Source organism: Podarcis liolepis, assembly GCF_965112155.1.
Source record: "Podarcis liolepis genome assembly, chromosome: 2".
NCBI classification, from domain to species: Eukaryota; Metazoa; Chordata; class Lepidosauria; order Squamata; family Lacertidae; genus Podarcis; species Podarcis liolepis.
In genome coordinates, this window is record NC_139555.1 from 14557209 (window position 1) to 14579581 (window position 22373).

The following is a 22373-nucleotide window of genomic DNA, read 5'->3' on the forward strand; positions in this document are numbered from 1 at the left end:
ATTATTGTCACGCTTACAGGAGAAGTTTGCAAAGAGGCAGCTGTCCTTACCATGTCCACCAATGCCACATACAGGAAAATACCAGCCGTGATGGCAAAAATCCAGGGAGTGACTTGCGTGGTGCTCCGACTAATGAGCGTCCCTACTATTGCGCCCAAGTAAGCCAGGAAAGCAGACAGCAGGTTGAAGAGGAACACCCGTCGGACTGGCATGCCAGCCTGCAGCAGGACAGCACAATCCCCTGCCAAAGAAAGGAGGAGTTAATTTAATAAATATTTATTAAAAAAACAAACAAAGAAAGGAGGAGTTAAGAGTGCAATGGTCACATCTTCACAGAGGCACCATAACCGACTCAAAGCCAAGCAATGTCTCCAACCCTCTAAAACCAGTGATCCCCAAATCCACCTTCCCCCCACCCCAGTGGACTACTTGCAAATTGTGGACGACGAAGCTTTTTCTGCCTCTTTGGGTAATTGTAATTTGCCATAAATATGCTGTATTTTAATTGCCTCTTTTATTTCTTATCTGTTGCATTTCACCGTATTGCAATGAAAGAAATAACTGAATGAATGATTGAAGAATGAATTGAATGAATGAATGAATGAATGAATATACAATTGGAAATCAACATCAAAATCAACATCACCACCATCATCAAATTAAATTTGCCCACTGCCCTATATCTGCGGGTCTCAGGGCGGTTCACAAGATAGACAATTGGATTTGCTGTTTCCCATCTTCAACCACAAATCCAGACATGCCACAAACCACCTGAATGAAACTTGCGGACCACTTGCTGGTGCGCAGATCACAACTGGCAAACCCCTGCTCTAGACATGGACCTGTCGTGGCAGTATTTGCTGCTCCTGGCGACAGCACTTGTCAGGCTTCAGGGAATCTGATCCTTCCCACGGTGGCAGCCAAGAAGCAGATAAGCAAGAAGAGTTCTTACCAAGTACTTTATTCACTATTCACAGAGAGAGGGGAAGGAATGCAGTCTCTCTGAGATAACGGCTTTGCTCTGAGTAAAGTCCCACCCCCTCCATCTCGTCTATTCTACCCCTGCTGATCTGAGCTTTCTGCCTCTGAGCTCTCTGTTCTACTACTCTCAATGCCCGCCTGGTCCTGGGAGAGCGGGATCGGGAATGCTTTTTAAAGACACTGAGTCTGCCAGCTGTCTCTCCCCTGGTGCTTCTTCTTCCTGCTGCTCCCTCTCCCAATATTTCCCAGCTTCTCCCCTCTGCAGCATCTGAACTATGACCTTCTGCAAACCACTGTTCTAAATCTATACTGCCCTCCTGTTCTTGGGAAGGTTCAGGAGGAGGAGGGGCATCCTCCACCATTCCTCCTCAGCCCAGCCCCTGGCAGTACCTGCTGTTTCTACACATGTGGACCATACTGGTGGTGCCTTTACCTAATGAGGCAGAAGAAGAAGCCTAACCTCTTGTGAAGTGTGCCACATCACCTGTAACCAGTGCCAGATTTACATATAAGCTAAACAAGCTATAGCTTAGGTCCCCACTCCCTCCGGGACCCCCAAAAAAATTAAAGGAAAAAGAAAACCTGCATGTGCAAAATATAAGATAAAAAACAAATAAAATAAAACCTACAAACAGCAACAGTGTTTTGTGTTGTGTAGGCTCCTATGATGTAAGTCATGGGCCCCACCTGCTAGCCTGCTCCCTAAAATACCACTGGTTTGCTCATTTCTATATATAGGGTGCCTACATTCAGCATGGACTTTGCATTTTGCATGGACTTTTCAACAATTACTTTGATGAAATACATATTTGGTTATGTGCAAATGGCTTTAGATACCTATTCGGTCCATAAATTACCATACAGCATATATTCAACACACACAAAAACCGTGACAATTTGTTGTTGAGAAAGGACAGCTGGCCATATAGGTAAAAGTAAAGGGACCCCTGACCATTGGGTCCAGTCATGACCGACTCTGGGGTTGCGGCGCTCATCTCGCTTCATAGGGCGAGGGAGCCGGCCTACAGCTTCCAGGTCATGTGGCCAGCATGACTAAACCGCTTCTGGCGAACCAGAGCAGCGCACGGAAACACCATTTACCTTCCTGCCAGAGCGGTACCTATTTATCTACTTGCACTTTGACATGCTTTTGAACTGCTAGGTTGGCAGGAGCAGGGACCGAGCAACGGGAGCTCACCCCGTCACGGGGATTCGAACCGCCAACCTTCTGATCGGCAAGTCCCAGGCTCTGTGGTTTAACCCACAGCGCCACTCGCTGTGACAATGGACAGCTGGACATATAAAGGGCCCCATTACCTTCAGTAGTGAAAGCTAAATCCGGCCCTGCCTGTAACCACAGCATCAGGTAAGGTCACATGGGTGGGACCCACAAACCCAGAATGGCATGGGTTCAACAGAAGGGCAGGAGCAACCACAACAGAGCAGATCCAAGTAAAGGGGTGGAGTCTTCCTTGGACACCGGACAGGAGGATATGATAGGATTAACTGATATCATCAGCATCATCTTCCATCATCAGAAGTGCAGGACAATAGGAAAAGGTTTGTTGGATCTGAGTTTATATCAAATCCACCAATGGCCAAGCCTACAGCCATGACATGAGAGTGGAGAGTTGCACCCAAGGTGTGTGAATGACATTTAAAAATGCACACACACAAACTGAGCCCCAAATCTTTAAAATATTAAATAGTAAAACAAAGCAGATTTAAAAGTAAGAGAGGTCAGGAAAGCCTGAAGAATAAAGCTGGGGCTCTTCCTTACCAAGTTCGTGGGGCAGTTCGTGGCAAAATACTGCCACCGTAGTGCTTAAACCACTGGAGATTCCATCAGAGAAAGCAGCTCCTAGGAGAAAAGGGTTACAAAGGTAAGTGAACCTAAAAGAGGCGCTTCCTCTCCCCTATCTCCAGGTAGATTGGCTCAAGTCATCTGAACTAGTTTGTCTTCACTCGAGTGGGAAGACAGGTGAACGAACGCGAGTGTATTGGAAGAAGCAAAGATCACCAGTGTTGAAGCAATTATTCTTCAACATCAACCGTTGGACTGGTCATGTTGTTCGGATACCTGATTATCGTCTTCCAAAGCAACTACTCCATTCCGAACTTAAAAATGGAAAGCGTAATGCTGGTGGTCAACAAAAGAGGTTTAAAGACCGTCTCAAGGCAAATATAAAAAAATGTAGTATAAACACTGACAACTGGGAAACGCTGGCCTGTGAGTGCTCCAACTGGAGAACAGCCTTTACCGAAGGAGTCATGGGGTTTCTAGAGGCTCAAAGTCAGGACAAAGGAAGAAATTCGCTAAGAGGAAGTCATGTTTCGCAAACCCTCACCGTGATCAACTCCCGCCCGGAAACCTATGTGGAAGGATGTGTGGATCGATCCAGAATTGGCCTCTACAGTCACTTACGGACTCACTGTTAAAACCGTGTTCATGGAAGACAGTCTTACTTGGCTTTGAGTGATCACCAAAGAAGAAGAAAGAAGGTATTTATGATTACGTCCAATCACCTGGAATTTAAGTGGGAAGCTTCTGTGATTCTGTGACAGAGGTCTAACACAAGCCTTTCTGGAACTGAAGGCTGGAGAGAACCAGTGGTGGTAGCCAGTACCCACTGGGGGCAAGGAGAGGGGTGCTGAGAGGCCATTAGTAGTTGGAGACACAGCCAATGATGGGCAGAGTCAGCTCATTATAGTTTTATGCCCTCCTCCCTGCTGAGTAGTACAAGGGCAACACTTGACACTACAGAAGAGGAAGACTACAGTCCATTACATGTGAAGCTCGCGACTCTCATTATGCCATTTCAAATCCTTTTAAAAGCTTCCTTTGGTGCAGCAAGCATATCTAGACATGTAAACGAAAATAAGGAAAACCAATTTTGTTGTTTTTATTCGCACATTGATGATTATTTTAAATTGTTCTTTGTATGCTGCTTAAAGGTAAAGGGACCCCTGACCATTAGGTCCAGTCGTGGCCGACTCTGGGGTTGCGGCGCTCATCTCGCTTTATTGGCCGAGGGAGCCGGCGTACAGCTTCCGGGTCATGTGGCCAGCATGACTAAGCCGCTTCTGGCGAACCAGAGCAGCGCACGGAAATGCCGTTTACCTTCCCACCGGAGCGGTACCTATTTATCTACTTGCACTTTGACATGCTTTCGAACTGCTAGGTGGGCAGGAGCAGGCAGTGGCGTAGCGTGGGTTGTCAGCACCCAGGGCAAGGCAAGTAATTTGCGCCCCCTAACCCGTGGATTTGTGCCCCCTAACCCGTGGATTTGCACCCCTAACCCTAACCCCCAGATGTTGCGCCCGGTGCGGCCAGCCCCCCTGCACCCCCCACGCTATGCCACTGGGAGCAGGGACCGAGCAACGGGAACTCACCCCATCGCAGGGATTCGAACTGCTGACCTTCTGATCAGCAAGTCCTAGGCTCTGTGGTTTAACCCACAACACCACCCGCGTCACTGTATGCTGCTTAGGGATGTCTTTATTAAGTGGTTTATAAACTCAAATAAATAAATGGAAGTAATTTCTCTCAACCTCTGAAAAATAATTTTCTGGTTCCAGCCTAACTTTTGTAGGATTGTGCCCTGCCATTATTGTTGTTGTTGTTGTTATTATTATTATTATTATTATTATTATTATTATTTGCTTCTGGCACAAGCAGAAACCTAGCCCTGGCTCAAAGCCACTCACCAATGGCCAGTCCATCTGTGAAGTTGTGTATCCCATCCCCTAGAATAACCATCCAAGCGATGTCGGCTATCCCAGCCTTGAGGGCTCCAGCTGGACTGTGGGAATGCCCGTGAGCATGGTGCTGATGGAGCTCTTCTTCCTGCCTCTCTGAGCTTCCTCCACACTCTTCTGAGCTGCGAATTTGGACAGAGCAGTCCTGGACTTCCCCGTAGAGGCTGTCAGCTCCTCCTTCTGCCACCGTCAGGCTCTGGGATTCAGCACCTGACACCCAAACCAAGCAGGGAAATATCAGATCCACTTGCCCACCCCTAACCCTGGCACAGATCGATCGCTGGCATTTGTGACTAAGCAAGCAGTACTGTGGATTTACTCTTGGAACTCACAGATAATGGGCTGTTATGTACTGAGTTGAATAGGATCCAAAATGCAGCAGTCTAATTGGTCCTAGAACAATAGGGTTCAGAATGCAGCATTCTGATTGGTCCTAGAATAATAGGATCCAGAATGCAGCAGTCTGATTGGTCAGCAGGAGCCACCCAATCCAGCTCCAGGTGGAAGTGAATCCGCAGCCTGATTGGCCTACAGGAGAATCCTGGAATTAGCCACTCACGTGGGCCCATTGTGTAAATAATGTATATAAAGCAGACATTTGGGGGAACTTCCATTCCTCACTACTATGAGATGAATAAAGAGCATGAAATCCACACTCGACTCCAAGTATATTTCATGGGCTAAACACAGAGACAGCTTGATAGTACAGAGGACCTTGGCCTCGTCAGCTACTTCTGTTCAGCTTGACCCACGGCAGACCCGCAAGGCCCCATATGAAGCAGGTGCTGTTCCCCCAAATAGCTACAGCCCCCCCCCCCCATGCAACTGTAGGATGCATTCCAAAATAATTTCTGGTCCGTCCGGATGGACTTGTGAAAACATGTTTTCTGCCATCACCTGCTCTGCTCTGTGTTTAGCTAGATGTCTTTTCCCACCCGTTCCAAAGACAGGTTGCAAAGGTGTTCCATATTGTCCTTGCAACAAGTCTATGAAGCAGCAGATTAGCTAAGAGAGAAACTTGGAAAAAACTCATCTGTACACTGAGTTTTTTAATACATGAAGCTTAAAGGAATTTTAAAGGCCTTCTACAGTGAATAGTAATCTTCCTTCCTTCCTTCCTTCCTTCCTTCCTTCCTTCCTTCCTTCCTTCCTTCCTTCCTTCCTTCCTTCCTTCCTTCCTTCCCATCTGGCTGGGTTCCCCCAGCCACTCTGGGCGGCTCCCAACAGAATATTAAAAACATGATAAAACATCAAACATTTAAAACTCCCCCAGGGCTGCCTTCAGATGTCTTCTAAAAGTCAGATAGTTGTTTATTTCCTTGACATCTGATGGGAGGGCATTCCACAGGGCGGGCGCCACTACCAAGAAGGCCCTCTGCCTGGTTCCCTGTAACCTCACTTCTCACAGTGAGGGAAGCGCCAGAAAGCCCTTGGAGCTGGACCTCAGTGTCTGGGCTGAACGATGGGGGTGGAGACGCTCCTTCAGGTATACTGGGCCGAGGTCATTTAAGCAACATGTTCACTATACCACCTGGGCTGGGTTAAGGACTAAAGTATAGTATATTGCTGGGGAAAATAGTAACAGCAGTGACATTGGACAACGGTCACTGGGACAACTGCCCCACCTGCCCAACAGATGGGCAGATCTTGGTTGAAGGAAAGACATTAGAGAAAACAAGTTCCTTCCAACCTAATGCCTAGCTGTGTTTTAATTCCACAAAGTGTGCATGGATTGCAGCCATGACACATGAATCCTTCTGTAGGGGGACAACAAAACTTTTCACAGTTAAGAGCACAGAAGAAAGCCATGATACTAATAAAAACCTAAAGCAATCCAGACTGTGTGACTCACCATGAGATGTCCTCAAACCAGCAGTGCTGTTGTCACCCACCTCAGCTGGAGATGGTTCAAGCTGCTTTCCGGTGGCGCCCTTCTACAGAAAGAAAGCAAAACTGATGACTAAGCAACACTAAGCTGAGGTTGTCATGAGAAGCCCAGCCTAGTGATGCTGCAATACTTTGTCTCCCCCTAGAGGTGTTGGGTGGTACAGTATAGCAGTGGTGTCTCCCTCTGGTGGTGGACACAAAACATGACATTATCTGGAGCAGAAGGTCCTAAGGGGTTTCTTCAGTAAACGTGTGTGGGCTTGTTGTTTTAAAACAACCACTGCCACAGAGATTTAGCACACCTGGCGCCAACAAGCCAAATGGTGACCTTGTTAATTATGGGTTGGTTGCTACTCATCCAAAGAGCAGAAGTGAGGCTCACAGGCTCAGCATGGGTGGTTCAGTCCAAAACACGGACCATACCGTAAACTACACACATAAAACACACAGTATTAGCTGTTTCTTCCTCCTCTTTTTTTGGTTCGGTCATGGGAGAAGCTTCTGACTGGTAGGACATAGCTTAGGCTGCATGGCATTGTTATAATTATTCTATTTTTTTTTTTTATAAAATTTTTATTGGTTTTGCAACATTTTTAAAAAAAAAAAAACAAACAAACATTAAAAATGACAAACATACACGTATAGTTTCAAACATATTTTCATAAACCTCTTTTCTTGGACTTCCCCATACCCCCCCTCTCTGCATCCCAATGTCCGTAGTTCAACTAGCAACTCCCAATTGTTACTTTCCAATCTCAATCATCTTAGTCCTCTTTTATAGTCTAACCTTATATCCCTGTACCCCTTTGTCTCTGAAAACCACGACATTTTAGCATTCATTAAGTTTATAGTAGTCCTTAAGGTAGCTTTTAAATTTTCTCCATTCTTCTTCCACCGTCTCTTTTCGTTGGTCACGGATTCTGCCTGTCATCTCGGCCAATGTCATATAGTCCATCACTTTCATCTGCCATTCTTCCAAAGTGGGTAAATCTTGTGTCTTCCAATACTTTGCGATGAGTATTCTTGCTGCTGTTGTGGCATACATAAAAAAAGCTCTATCTTTCTTTGTCACCAGTTGGCCGACAATGCCCAAGAGAAAGGCCTCTGGTTTTTTAGGAAAGGTACATTTAAGTACCTTTTTCATTTCATTATAGATCGTTTCCCAGAAGGCCTTAATCTTCGGGCATGTCCACCAAAGGTGATAAAAGGTACCTTCAGTCTCTTTACACTTCCAACATTTGTTATCGGGCAAATGATAGATTTTTGCCAGCTTGACTGGGGTCATGTACCACCTGTATACCATTTTCATAATATTTTCCTTTAAGGCATTACATGCCGTAAATTTTATACCGGTGTTCCATAACCATTCCCAGTCAGCTGACATAATATTGTGTCCAACATCCTGAGCCCACTTAATCATTGCCGATTTAACTGTTTCATCCTGTGTGTTCCATTTCAACAACAAGTTGTACATTCTAGATAGATTCTTAGTGTTGGGTTCTAACAGTTCAGTTTCTAATTTTGATTTTTCCACCTGGAAACCGACTTTCCTGTCCTGTTTAAAAAATTCCATTATTTGGCGGTATTGGAACCAATTTTCTACTTTATGCTTCAATTTCTCCTGACTTTGTAGTTTGAACTTATCTCCATCCTGTTCTAAAATTTCCCAATACTTCGGCCATCCGACCTCCATATTGAGTTTCTTCACTGCTTTAGCCTCCACTGGCGACACCCATCTAGGGGTTTTGTTTTCCAATAAATCTTTATATCTTATCCAAACATTAAACAATGCTTTTCTGACAATGTGATTTTTAAAGGCACTGTTAACTTTACCATACCAAAGATATGCATGCCAACCAAAAGTGTTATTGAAACCTTCCAGATCCAAGATGTCCGTGTTCTCGAGGAGCATCCATTCTTTGAGCCAGCAAAAAGCTGCTGCCTCATAGTACAATTTTAGGTCCGGCAGGGCAAAACCCCCTCTTTCCTTAACATCTGTCAATATTTTAAATTTAATTCGGGGCTTTTTGCCCTGCCAGACAAATTTCGAGATATCTTTGTGCCACCTCTTAAAACATTCCATCTTATCAATAATCTGCAAGGTCTGAAACAAAAATAACATTCTAGGCAATACATTCATTTTAATTACTGCAATTCGGCCTAACATTGACAGTTTCAAATTTGACCATATTTCTAAGTCTTTCTTGATTTCTGACCAGCATTTTTCATAGTTGTCCTTATACAAATTCTGATTTTTAGATGTTAAATAAACCCCTAGGTATTTTACCTTCTTGACCACAGTCAAACCTGTTTCCTCTTGAAATTTCTCCTTTTCCATATCTGTTAGGTTTTTCCCTAAAACTTTGGTTTTTTGCTTGTTCAACTTAAATCCAGCTACCTGGCCAAACTGTTGTATTATTTCTAAAACCCTTTTCGTACTAGTGTTTGGCTCTTGCAAAGTCAATACTAGGTCATCTGCGAACGCTCTTAACTTATAATGTTTAGCTCCGACCTGCACACCTTTGACCTGCTGGTCATTTCTTATCATATTCAGCAACACCTCCAGAACTGAAATAAAAAGTAATGGGGAAATCGGGCACCCCTGTCGTGTTCCTTTTTCTATCTTAAGTTCCTCAGTCACAACATTGTTTACAATCAGTTTGGCTTTTTGTTCAGAGTATATTGCAGCCATACCATTCTCAAAGCCCTGACCTACCCCCATCCCATGAAGATTCTTCCTCATAAAACTCCAAGAGATATTATCAAAGGCCTTCTCCGCATCCACAAAGATCAATACTGCCTTGGTGTTTATATTCACCTCTAACTTCTCCAAAATATCTATTACATTCCTTACATTATCTGCTAGGTGTCTTTTAGGGAGAAAGCCTGCTTGGTCTTTATGGATCTTCTCCATCAAAACTCTTTTAAATCTTTTTGCCAAAATGTCTGCAAAAATTTTGTAATCCACATTAAGCAGGGATATTGGGCGGTAGTTCTTGAGTTGGGTCTTTTCAGTCTCTGACTTTGGTATGAGTGAAATATATGCCTCTTTCCACGATTCAGGTGCCTTTTTTCCCTCAAGGATCTCGTTACAAACTTCTCTTAATGGTTGAGTCAACCATTCCTTCAGCGATTTGTAGTATCTGGAAGTCAGTCCATCTGGTCCTGGAGATTTGCCCAGTTGCATATTCTGAATGGCAGCCTCTATCTCTTGTTCTGAGATTCTCTGGTTCAAGTCCATCTTACTTTGATGAGAGATGTTTTGTAGTCCATATTTTCCGAGGAATTTGTCTATATCTTCTTCATTTTGCGGGCCTTGGGTATAAAGTTTTTTAAAATAGCTTAAAAAGCAATTTCTAATTTCATTGGGTTTGGATATGTTCTTTCCATCCACCTCTAGGCTTGTAACTGTATTTAGTTTCTGCCTTTTCTTCAATTGCCATGCCAAAAGTTTGCCACATTTATTTGCTGATTCAAAAGTCTTTTGCTTCATTTGCCTTATCTTCCATTCAATCTCTTGGTTCATCAATTCCATATATTGTGTTTGGTATAATTTAATCTCTCTTAAAATGTCCTGAGACTTTGGTTTTGTTCTTAATTTCCTCTCTCCTTCCTTTATCATTTCCAGAATCTTCTCTTTTTTCTCATTTTGTTTTTTCCTCTTTATTGAGTTTTGTTGAATCAAAAATCCTCTCATCACCGCTTTACTTGCGTCCCAGATCACTCTTTTCTCCACGTCGGTCCTCAAATTTATTTCAAAATAGTCTTTTAGGGTCTTTTGGGCCTTCGTGAGAATCTCCTTATCTCGAAAGAGGGTGTCATTCATTCTCCATCTAAATTGACCAGTTATTGTGAGTTTCATCTCCATCTTCACGGCGTTATGGTCGGAGCAAGTTTTTGGGCAGATTTCCACTTTCTTGATCTTCGGAGCCATTCCACTAGTAACCCAGATTTGATCGATTCTGGTCCAGGTCATCATTGCTTGGGAGAAAAAGGTTCCCTCTCTCTCCAGAGGGTTCCTTGTTCTCCAGATATCTATCAAGTCCATATTTTCAGTCATTTCGAAAAAAGTCTTAGGGAGTCTCCCTTCCTTGGTGACTGTAAGTCTTTGTGCCTTGTCCATATTAGTGGAGACCACGCCATTCATGTCTCCCATAATTATCATATTGTAGTCCAGATAGTCCATCAAAGTTTCATGAAGTCTCTTAAAGAAGTCGGATTTGCCTTCATTTGGTGCATAAATTCCAACAACTAAGAATTTTTCTCCTTGTACTTGTATCTCCACAGCCAGATATCTCCCTTGTTCATCTTTGAATATCATTTTTGGAGCCCATTTCTCCTTCACATATATTACAACTCCTCTCTTCTTAACCTTGTCTGATGAAATAAATTCTTGTCCTAGCCTTTTATTTAAAAGTAATCTCCTGTGGGCTCTGGTTATGTGAGTTTCTTGTAAGCATATCAAGTCCAATTGTTCTCTATTCAATATATGAAATACTTGTCTTCTCTTCAAAGGCCCATTGAGCCCATTACAATTCCAACTGAGGAATTGCAGAGCCATCTTGTTATTTTTCTAAGGCTCCTCCAACAGCTCCAAGTTGTTGCTCTTCTTCTGATGGTAGTGGTTTTTGTCCAAACGAGAGATTCAAGATATCCAATGCTCTCCTCTGTTCTGCAAGTACGTCAACAGTCCCCTTCTGTAAGTCCTCCTGGTATCTTGCCAAAAATTTGTCTTTATCTTGAATTGTCTTTATTTTCACCTTGTTTCCCTTAAAGTCAAATGACAGCCCTTGTGGGAATTCCCACCTGAAACGAATAGCGTTTTTCTTTAATAAAATGGCTAAGTCCTTGTAGAAGTTTCTTAAGTCCAGAAAATATTTTGGGATGTCTTTAAAGATCTGTGCAGCTGAGTTTCCAATCTGCAAGGCCTTTTCAAAGTGTAGTCCCAATATTTTGTCTCTTTCCTCCTTGGATCTGAGTGTAATCAAGCAATCTCTCGGAGTCTTTCTGTTTTGCTTCTTACCCAATCTAAAGGCAGTCGTAATTTTGAATTCGTCTTCCTGGAGTTCCCAACAATCCACAAACTCCTGTGTCAAGTATTCCACAAGGTTGTCTCCTTCATTCTCCGGGATCAATCTTATTTTTAAATTTCTCTCTTTCCTCTGTAGCTCCCACAAGGCCAAGGTTGCATCATGCTCATAAACCTTCTTGGCAATCGGCTCTAATTTCTCCTGTGTCTCTCCCGCAGTAGCTTTGGCGTCTTCCGCAATTTGACGCGTAGTGGCGTTTTCCTCCACCAATTTATTTATAGATTCTGTATTCTGGTTTAATCTTGCTGAAATTTCTGCTAATTTTAGTGTATTCTCTGAAGTCTGTTTTGTCAGAGACTCCAGAGTTTGGTTTATCTTAAGCAAGGCATCTGTCACAGCTTCCATAGAGACGGCTGCTCCTTTGTCTTGTCCTGTTGATGCTGTTGTTCCTGTTGATCCAACTGTTGCGCCTGAAATTGAGCCTCTTTTCTTTGCCTGTAACTGTTGCAGCTGTTGTTGTTGTTGTTGCTTGGTCTTGGCCCTTGTGACTATCTCTTCTTGTGTGCCACTCATGTCAAGGTCAGTTCCCACGGGATTTATTCTCCCTTGGAAAATTCCACTGTCTTAGGCCGTGCCGGGCTTCACTTTGTCCTCTAGAGGGAGCAAATCAAAATGGCCATAGAGCAAAGTTTCCAAGTATAGAGACAAAGGAGACTGTCCCAAATGTCCAAAATATAAAAAGGGAGATTAACCCAGTCAAAAGTCTAAAAGCTTGTTGCTTCAAATTGCCACAGTTGCCCTATTTATGCTACTTCTTGTTGTATTGTACAGTAGCCAGGCACTGTGGAAACTTTGTATCAGAGTATCACTTCACAGGAAAAAGTCAGTTCAGTGTACTAAGAAGGCAGACCGTTTCATGCTTTCAAATAAGTGAGACAGCAGAGGTTTTTTACTTCCAACAAATCTTGCAGTTATTGCTCAAATTCACCTCCCCTCTGCCCTGCTAGCTAGAGGGGAGATCAAAGGGTCGGAATGTCCGGTTAAGCTGATCAAAGAGCTGGTTTAAACGGATGCAGGTTTAGAGCTCCGTTGCTTTCACTTTCATGCAGTCGGGGGGAGGCAGACTTCCTTTGTTTAGATCTCCCCCGTTTTTAGCCCAATTTTTAAAATTTGAAAAGTCCCGATTATATTTCAACTCTTACTCACGGGGATTCAGTCCAGATTTTCTTTTCAGGAAGGAATCGGCGCTCTCCGCTTATGGCGACGCGGCTTCACTTCGCAGGCTGGGTAGCGACTCTCAGCACCGCGCTCACTCCCGATGTCGATCCGTAGCCTTTAAAAAGGCTCTTTCACGGTACCGGGGGGCGCAAAGGTGCCCACCGAGTCTCCTTGTTCTCAGGCTTCAGCGCCTGGGATTTTAGGGGTCCCCCGCTTGCCGTAGCGGGTAAGACCCGAACTTGCGAAGCAGTCCTTCTCCGGAGCTCGGAGCTAGGACCGCCATTAAGCGCTGGCACCGACCGGAAGATCCTGTTATAATTATTCTAAGGTCCCAAATATAAAATAAACGTTCATAAAAGTACAAGGCAAACACATACATAACTATATAAACCACGTGTAATTGTACAGGAGAGCAATCCTGAAGCCATTTTGACTCTCCCAAATTGACCTCAAATATTTCTCAGCAGTAAGGGAGGCAAATGGGGAAAGCCTTCCCAGTGTCTTTTTGCTTGCAAATCCTATATTAAGGGCATATTTGTTTATGAATAGGGTGAGCCTGTGACCTGGATTCAGGAACTAAAGTATTAACCATCACAAAAGAATAGCCAGGCTGCCCAGGTAAAGCAATCAGTGACCATTAACAGATATCCTGGCAGACAGGATTTCTGCTGTAGACGGCCTCCTTCTGTGATGTATGTAGGATGGGGGGTGGTCTTGGGCTATAGGGGGACGTGGGTGGCGCTGTGGGTTAAACCACAGAGCCTAGGACTTGTCGATCAGAAGGTCGGGGGTTCGAATCCCCACGACGGGGTGAGCTCCTGTTGCTTGGTCCCTGCTCCTGCCAACCTAGCAGTTTGAAAGCATGTCAAAGTGCAAGTAGATAAATAGGTACCGCTCCGGCGGGAAGGTAAACGGCGTTTCCGTGCGCTGCTCTGGTTTGCCAGAAGCGGCTTAGTCATGCTGGCCACATGACCCGGAAGCTGTCTGTGGACAAATGCCAGCTCCCTCGGCCTATAGAGCGAGATGAGCGTGCAACCCCAGTGTCATCCGCGACTGGACCTTAAAGTCAGGGGTACCTTTACCTTTACCTTGGACTACAGGGTGGGCAATTTCGAAAGTTTATATAAGGGCGTGCTCACGATTGTTCTGGGTTCCTCCTCTCCTCCTGTGTGTGGTGAGTGAGGACCTTGTGACAGGGTTACTAGCCAATTTGCTTCTCAATATTCTCCGGCTGGCCTCTGTTATTTTCTCCTAGCAATAGGGAACCCACTTAAAGACTCTATACGGGCTCCTGGATACCTCATAAGGGAAAGGAGTCATTTTTTCTTATAACAGCATAAAGGGATCCTTTCACAGACCCACATGGAAATAGGATTTTTGCCTGGGACATTAAGGAAGATGATGGGGAGAACTAAGTCTACTGGCAGGGATGGGATCACTTTCTTGAAATCTCCTGGTCAGCCCATCAGGTTGCCCAGGCCACTGGCAGGCCACTCCATCTCTTTACCTTTTTGACTTGAATCCTCTTGAGCGTTCCCATGAGATTCTCAATGAAGAACAGTAGGTAAATTCCGCCCAGAACGCAGAGGCCCTTCAGGACTGCGTCTTCCGCCGAGGTCATTGCTTCTTGTTTTGGTGACAGAAGTCCATGGGGCCTGGCCTGTGCCTGAATGAAAACAATTCTTTTGAGCGGAGAAAGGGAGAATTCAGAAAATAAACAGTCAAGTACTGTATTTTTCCATGTATAAGGTGACCCTTTTTTATTTTTTGAACCAAGAATGAAGAAATCACTAGCAGTCTCTCGGTCAAAAAGATGTCCAGTTTTGTACAGTGCTACCTCGGGTTAAGTACTTAATTCGTTCCAGAGGTCCGTACTTAACCTGAAACTGTTCTTAACCTGAAGCACCACTTTAGCTAATGGGGCCTCCTGCTGCCGCCGCGCCGCCGGAGCACAATTTCTGTTCTCATCCTGAAGCAAAGTTCTTAACCTGAGGTACAGTTTTGGGTTAGCGAAGTCTGTAACCTGCAGCGTATGTAACCTGAAGCGTATGTAACCCGAGGTACCACTGTACTGCTGGAAAACTCTTTAAGGAAGTTAAGGAAGAAGAGGCAGATTCCATCGTCCTGGAAACAAACCAGAATCATTGTGTTATCTCCTGCTGCTGTGTTTTGAGGTGGGGGCTCACGTTGTCCATGGGCGGTCGGCTCCTCACCTCAGCTCCTCTTTCCAGACCACCCCAAGCAAGTGAGAGAGCAGGCAGGCAAGCGACAGACCAACTGAGCTTCCCCTTTGGTCTCTGCCCCCTCAAAACAAAGCGTGTTGATATTTTTGTAGGGAGATCGGATCACCAAAAGTTGTTAAGCTTTTTGTGGTAGATGTCCCCCACTTTGGGACTAAAAGTTTTAAGCAAAGAACATCGTCTTAGACACGGAAAAATACGATTACAGTGGTACCTCGGGTTACATATGCATCAGGTTACATACGCTTCAGGTTACAGACACCGCTAACCCAGAAAGTGCTTCAGGTTAAGAACTTTGCTTCAGGATAAGAACAGAAATTGTGCTCCGGCGGCGCGGCAGCAGCAGGAGGCCCCATTAGCTAAAGTGGTGCTTCAGGTTAAGAACAGTTTCAGGTTAGGTACGGACCTCCGGAACGAATTAAGTACTTAACCTGAGGTACCACTGTATTATTATTATTTTAAAGAAAAGGTTAAGAGATCCAGCGAATCAGATCAAAGAGTTGCCTTGTGTAGCATTCTTTTCTCCCCACCAGATGCCTATGGATCATGACCTAAGTGCAACAGCACGCTCCCCATGTCTGACTCCCAAAAACTGGTATTCAGAGGGATCAGGGCTAACGGCCTGCTCCAATGTGTGGAGTTCACAACTCAGTATAAGAACCTGTTCAAGGTCTAAGAGAATTAGCTAGGCTGTGTGGCTAGAATAGCAACCACATTATTTGTTCACAGGGACAACCTCTTCACATCTCAGAAAAGCAGCTTCTGTTTGCAAAGCTCCTGAGCTCTTCTAGTTGCCAAACAGATGGGACGGGTGATGGGATTTCTGTTCTGTGCGGGGTCTCTCTTTCTGTAAGAGATGGAGGAGGGTGCTTGTGAGTGTGACCCACCCTCGGAACCAAAAAGACTGCCCATCCCTGCTTCGTATTAGCTAGATAAGCAATCACACTCTACAGACCACAAAGTGTATTTCTTTCCCACTGGAAAAATTGGATTCTCCGCTGTGCATAAATCATTAAGAAAGGTTAGAAGGTATTCTTTTGCTCCGCTCATCGGGCCTAAAGCAGTTCTTACTTCAGCTGCACCTTAAAAGCAACTATAAAAAAACTCTACCCTGGTCAGAAGGGCTCTCAGCTGCCTTGACCAATCCCTCTCTTTTATGGTAAGAGTGGCCATATGCTCACATAAATGGTGCAAGAGTGCTTGAAAGGCAATGTATGAAAACCCTCAAGGCCTTCCGAGAAAGGACCACTTCCTCCAACCACTAACAAATTCGGTTTGCAGACATCCAATTTGTCCTTGTCTCCTGGGTTTGGGCTGACAGGGAAATGCATGAGATGAAGAACAAGGGAGTGCTGGAAATAAGAAGGCAAGAAGAGCCTTGCTGGATCAAACCAAAGGCCTATCTAATCCAGCGTCCTGTTCTCACGGTGGCCTCCCAGATGCCCGAGGAATATTACAGGGCATGACAGTTGTATTGGGATGCTTTGACTAAACTGGCAGCGTATTCGTGTAAGGGAATGACAGACTTCTTCTTTGGCAATCACTCGTAGCCGAGTAAGATTGTCTTCCAGTCCGAAAGTGACTGTGGAGGCCAATTCTGGATCCACATGTCCTTCCACAGTGGGGATATTGGTTTCCAGGTGTAAGTTCACTGCCATTGAGAAGCAGAAATAATAATAATAATAATAATAATAATAATAATAATAATAATAATAATAATAAATTATTTGTACCCCGCCCATCTGGCTGGGTTTCCCCAGCCACTCTGGGCGGCTTCCAACAAAGATGAAAAATACACTAAAATGTCACATATGAAAAACTTCCCTGAACAGGGCTGCCTTCAGATGTCTTCTGAATGTCAGGTAGTTGTTTATCGCTTTGACATCTGATGGGAGGGCGTTCCACAGGGCGGGCGCCACTACCGAGAAGGCCCTCTGTCTGGTTCCCTGTAACTTGGCCTCTCGCAGTGAGGGAACCGCCAGAAGGCCCTCGGAGCTGGACCTCAGTGTCCGGGCAGAACGATGGGGGTGGAGACGCTCCTTCAGATATACTGAAACTCAAGATGCTCCCCTTTGGCATTGTCCGAGCACCCCAGGTTTCATCATGATATGGAGAAGGTTGGGGTATATCTCTCCCACCTCGTCTTCCTCCACAGGAGACCCCAAAGAGAAATCATACCACAAAGATTTGGGGGAGAGGGTTGGTGAAGTGTACACAGGTTCCCAAAAGGTAAGACACAGTGATAACAGCAAGAACCTTTATTGAACTACATAACCAGGAAATAGGCAAAGCAAATGCTTATATACATTTCTGAAAGCCTGGGCCACTCCCACTCGCAACATGATTGGCTGTCTAAACTTCCAAGCTGCGAATCACGACACAGAGTTCAAGGGCCAATGGCAGTGGCCCAAATCCTGAAATATTCTGTGATTGGACATCATGTGTCGAATCAGAACACAGGAGCTCAGAATCCTTAATCCAGACCCAAGCTCAGGCAAACACAGACCACTGAATACATAACAGTTGGTACATACGTGCGGCCAGAGATGCAGCAGTGCGTCCCCACACAACGTCCCCACAGCCAAGGCCACCAGGAAAGCGAGGAGGAAATGGAAGAGCTCGCGGTTGAAGAGAGGAACGAGAACTATGGCCAGGGCAGATGGCAAGCTAGTCAGGGTGATAGCCAAACATCCCCAGCCCAGACCTGTGGAGAACAAAGAGGATGAGCAAGATTGGACTAGGAACAAGAGGACTAAAAACAACAACCTGCTGGATCATACAGTGGGGGCCGAAGTCATGTCCTCATTTGCCCCACCTCTCCACATTTTCCAAAGGACTTTCATGCCACTTCTCCTGGAACCTGACAACTAATTATCTGCAGCCTAAAACAATTAAGGGCCCCAGTTCTCTGAACACTATTGGCAATGTCAGGAGCCTAGAAATTTGGTATATAGAAGGGTAGCCAGCCTAGTCTCTTTAAGATGTTGATGGACAGGAGCTCCCATCAGCCCCCAGCTAGCATGACCAATATTCAGGGATGACTGATGGTCCAAAAACATCTTGGTGCCATGGTGATTACTTCCAGGTTGCAGGAATGGGCGTGGGGGATAGGAAACGCAGAAAATCTAGTTACTTTGAAGGTGAGAATCTAATTGTCTAGTGTTTAAGAAACACTGAATAAGAGGCTCCCCCAAACTGGAGCTCGAACATTAACTTGAAGCATCCTGAGAGCCAATACACTTGAAATTGTACTCGGTATCCACTGTGTACCCAGTTAGTCTGACGTCGCTTCCAGATTCTTGCTACTATCAGGTAGGATTCAATCACATACTGCCAAATTGAGGTCACACAATGACAGTGGATTGGAAGGTCTTGCACATGAAACCTGCTTCCTCAGAAGGTCAGAGTTGTTGTTGTTTTACGATAACAAAAGTAATGGGGAAATCAACTGGGAAGTGCAGGATCGCACTTGCTTTGACACGTCATCTTTGCAAACCTATCGGGATGAACGCTCAGTAACAGGTCATCCTGAAGGGCCCTTGATGAAGATTCTGAGCTGTTCTTGAGAGGACAGCATAGTACACACATTTTGTGGGGAGGGGTATTTTGGAATATATATATATTCCAAAGGTGGTGCTGTGGGTTAAACCACAGAGCCTAGGACTTGCCGATCAGAAGGTCGGCAGTTCAAATCCCCGTGACGGGGTGAGCTCCCGTTGCTCGGTCCCTGCTCTTGCCAACCTAGCAGTTCGAAAGCACGTCAAAGTGCAAGTGGATAAATAGGTACCGCTCCGGCGGGAAGGTAAACGGCGTTTCCATGCGCTGCTCTGGTTTGCCAGAAGCGGCTTAGTCATGCTGGCCACATGACCCAGAAGCTGTACGCAGGCTCCCTCGGCCAATAAAGCGAGATGAGCACCGCAGCCGCAGAGTTGGTCATGACTGGATCTAATGGTCAGGGGTCCCTTTACCTTTTTATATATATATATATATATGTTGGATCAGACCCAAGATGTGGGTTTGCAAACCGAGAACTCCTTGGAAAGCCAGTGACAATGGGAGACAAAATGGGAGAGGTGGTAACTGAAGGGCAGGTAGGGGTGAGAGTCGAAGGACTGTAGTCAGCAGGGGAATAATGAATGAAAATTAAGGGCGGAAAACCAGTACTGGGGCTGATGCAGAAGGGTAAGGCTGGAGCTGGGAGTCAAGGCCCCCTCCTGGGTCAGGGTACGAGGAAGACAGCTTGTGTTCCTTACCACTCCAGAGAGAACGTCCTGCCATGCCGAAAGCTACCTCATCGTAGTGCTGGATGCAAACGCGGCTGTCAATCTGGTAAAGCAAAGCAGGGCACAGCAGTGTGAACTGCTCTGGCGTGATTTTGGAGACCGAGTTCAGCCCAAAATTGACTAGCAGCTGTGATACGTTGAGACACTGAAGACAAAGAAGAAGAAAAACGACTTTATTGTAAGAATGATTAATTGTATGGGACGAGAGTACTGGACCCCCAACCAACATTTAATTGACTGCCAGCATGGTCCTCGGTCATTAATTTGATTAAAGTTTTCATTTGCAGCACTAGATCAAGCGGAACTCAGAAATCTCGGCTGGGGTGGGGATGTCACCAGTTTTGGAAGGGGAATGAGTTGAAAAGTGACAGCATGAAGAATTGGGGGAAGGGGGCAATAGACAACAGCAAGACCCATTGTTCTCTAGGAGATCTGGGTTAAAAATGCAAAACAAGAACAAATACTCACCTGTATCTAACAACATGCCTGAAAACGCAGAGGTACGGTATCACATTCAGACATTTATAATTACAAATATATAATTATTTCTACAACTGCTTCCAGGAAATGTGCTGTGTGTGAGGGGAATAATGGCCTAGTTCAGATCTAGGTTCACGTTTAATCTCTCCCTTCTGCCATCCTTGCTGCTGATTTATACCTGGCCGGCAGGGAGGGAGGGAGAGGAGCTGCTTCCTTTGAAACCCGGGAAATTTAAGAGACATCATTAATAAGGGACAGCGGTGGGGCACAGCGCTGGGATAAGGGACTTTCCCGCCAAATAAGGGACGGTTGACAGCTATGGCCTTTGTTCCTCACCATCCCTCGGGTGGGACAGCGTGCTACTTGAGGGTCTTTTAGACACCAGCTTAAAACGTGACTCCTCGTGCAAAGTGTTTGGTCCTGGAGTGAATTTGCTCACCTGAGAGCAAACATGGTTTTATGTATTGTTTTACATTCTGTTCCGCAGAACATTATTGCATGTCGTTACCTGCCCTGGGATCTCTGGATTAAGAGTGGGATATAAACAGCTTAAGGAAAACAAATAAACAAAATGCCCAAGATGACTGCATGGTCACGTGATTGCTTCAGCAGATGCTTTTCCCACTGTGTTACTCATATCTACTGCCATCATCACAAGGCTGAAGAAGGCTGGTTTGAGCAAGGACTGGCAATGGCACACTAAACCTGAGTTGGGTATACAAGAAAGCCAGAATGCTGTCAATTAACTAGTCCTCTCCCCACCTTCCACTAAACTTAGGGATGAGAGTTAATAGTAATGGAGCTATTTTGTGAAGTCATTCAGGACCACAGGCCACAACTATTTCCTACAACTTTAGGATTAAAGAGGGCAGGGTCTCTGGGCACCTCCTTTTGGCACAGAAATCAACCACTCCTCTTCCTGTCCTCCAATACAGTGGTACCTCTGTTTACGAACTTAATTCGTTCCGGAGGTCCGTTCTTAACCTGAAACCATTCTTAACCTGAGGTACCACTTTAGCTAAAGGGGCCTCCTGCTGCAACCAGCGCGCAATTTCCATTCTTACCCTGAGGTAAAGTTCTTAACCCGAGGTACTACTTCCGGGTTAGCGGAGTCTGTAACCTGAAGTGTTTGTAACCCAAGGTGTTTGTAACCTGAGGTACCACTGTATATCCAATGTGCTCCCTGCAGTAAGGGAATTCAGGGCAATGAAACCCCAGGTCACCCGACACTTACATCTTCATGCAGGTGATTGTAGACAGAGTGATCCAAAGCAATAACTTTCTCTAGAAGATTTAGGCCAGAGTGGCCCTGGGAAGGTTTGGAAAGATCTTCTTTGGCACCCCCAGGCTGCTCTGGAGTTTGCCAAAAGGTAGGCTTGGTGACAGGTCTGACGTCATGGAGTTCAGGATGAACAGGTGTTTGAGTGGCATGGCCCGACTGAGGGATTCCAGACCTGCAGAAAATGCAGAAATCATCATCAGAGAAGAATAACATTTATGCTTTAGGTTACAACTGCAATTCAATTAGATCAACTAAATTCCACTGACTTTAAAGTGCTACAATTTAGGAGGGATGCCTGGTTAACCAGTTTTACAGTCTAATCTACCACCTTTCCTCTTTCGAACGCTTTCTACCTCCTTCAGATTTAATGAACAATTCTGACTATTTTTACTGACAACGCTAAAATATTTTGAGATTTCATTAAGCATGGCCAATTGAGCCGAATTAATATTTTGCAATAGCTAAGCCAGCCAGCAAGATCACAGCATCCTGGCAAAACAAACCTGTGAAATCTGTTTGAACAGCATGCGCGCTGCCGTTGCCAAGTGAAAAACAATGGGATCAGATCTTCCGGCAAGATTTCAGCTTTGTTGCAAGCAAATGAGATAAACAAGACAAGTATTGCAAGATGTTTACTGCCCATAAAGATCTTACCTTAAATCTCCTCTGCAGTTGCGATGGAAGCACGTAACCACTGACTTTTGCTGGGCAACTGTACTTAACAGAGAGTGCTATGCTCAGTAATTAAGAAATAAGCTTTCCGCGAGGTGGGCGTGGGGGAACCTGTGGTGTTTGGGAGTCCTAGTCTAGTGACCTCAGGAGGAAAGCCAAATATTTCCAAGGTCAAAGCAGATTTCGTTTCTCTCTGGTCGGGGACAGAGGGTGGCGCTTGGGGGGAATTGTCATCGCACCACTCCTTGGTGTGTGGAGTACCTCAGGGTGTGATACTCTCCCCTATGCTTTTCAACATCTTTATGCGCCCCCTTGCCCAGCTTGTCCGGAGTTTTGGGCTGGGCTGCCATCAGTATGCTGATGACACCCAACTCTATCTGTTGATGGATGGCCATCCTTACTCGGCCCCAGACACACTGATCAGATGTCTGGAAGCTGTGGCTGGATGGTTACGTGGGAGCCGGTTGAAGTTAAATCCTTCGAAGACAGAGGTCCTTTGGCTGGGACGGGACGATATGGGATTGGGGGGGCAACTCCCATC

General features: G+C 45.2%; 1 protein-coding gene across 2 annotated transcripts in view; it reads right to left on the minus strand.

Moving 5' to 3' along the window:
- SLC39A5 (solute carrier family 39 member 5) overlaps positions 1-22373 on the minus strand; it is a 42347-nt gene that overhangs the window by 1518 nt on the left and 18456 nt on the right. For both annotated transcript variants that reach the window (XM_083490071.1, XM_083490070.1), the window contains exons 3-10: positions 21113-21332; positions 19369-19543; positions 17650-17819; positions 14383-14541; positions 6593-6674; positions 4690-4950; positions 2762-2842; positions 51-241 (exon numbers count right to left, since the gene is read on the minus strand). In XM_083490071.1, coding sequence (XP_083346197.1) covers positions 51-241; positions 2762-2842; positions 4690-4950; positions 6593-6674; positions 14383-14541; positions 17650-17819; positions 19369-19543; positions 21113-21332 — 1339 coding nt within the window. The remainder of the gene's footprint in view (positions 1-50; positions 242-2761; positions 2843-4689; positions 4951-6592; positions 6675-14382; positions 14542-17649; positions 17820-19368; positions 19544-21112; positions 21333-22373) is intronic.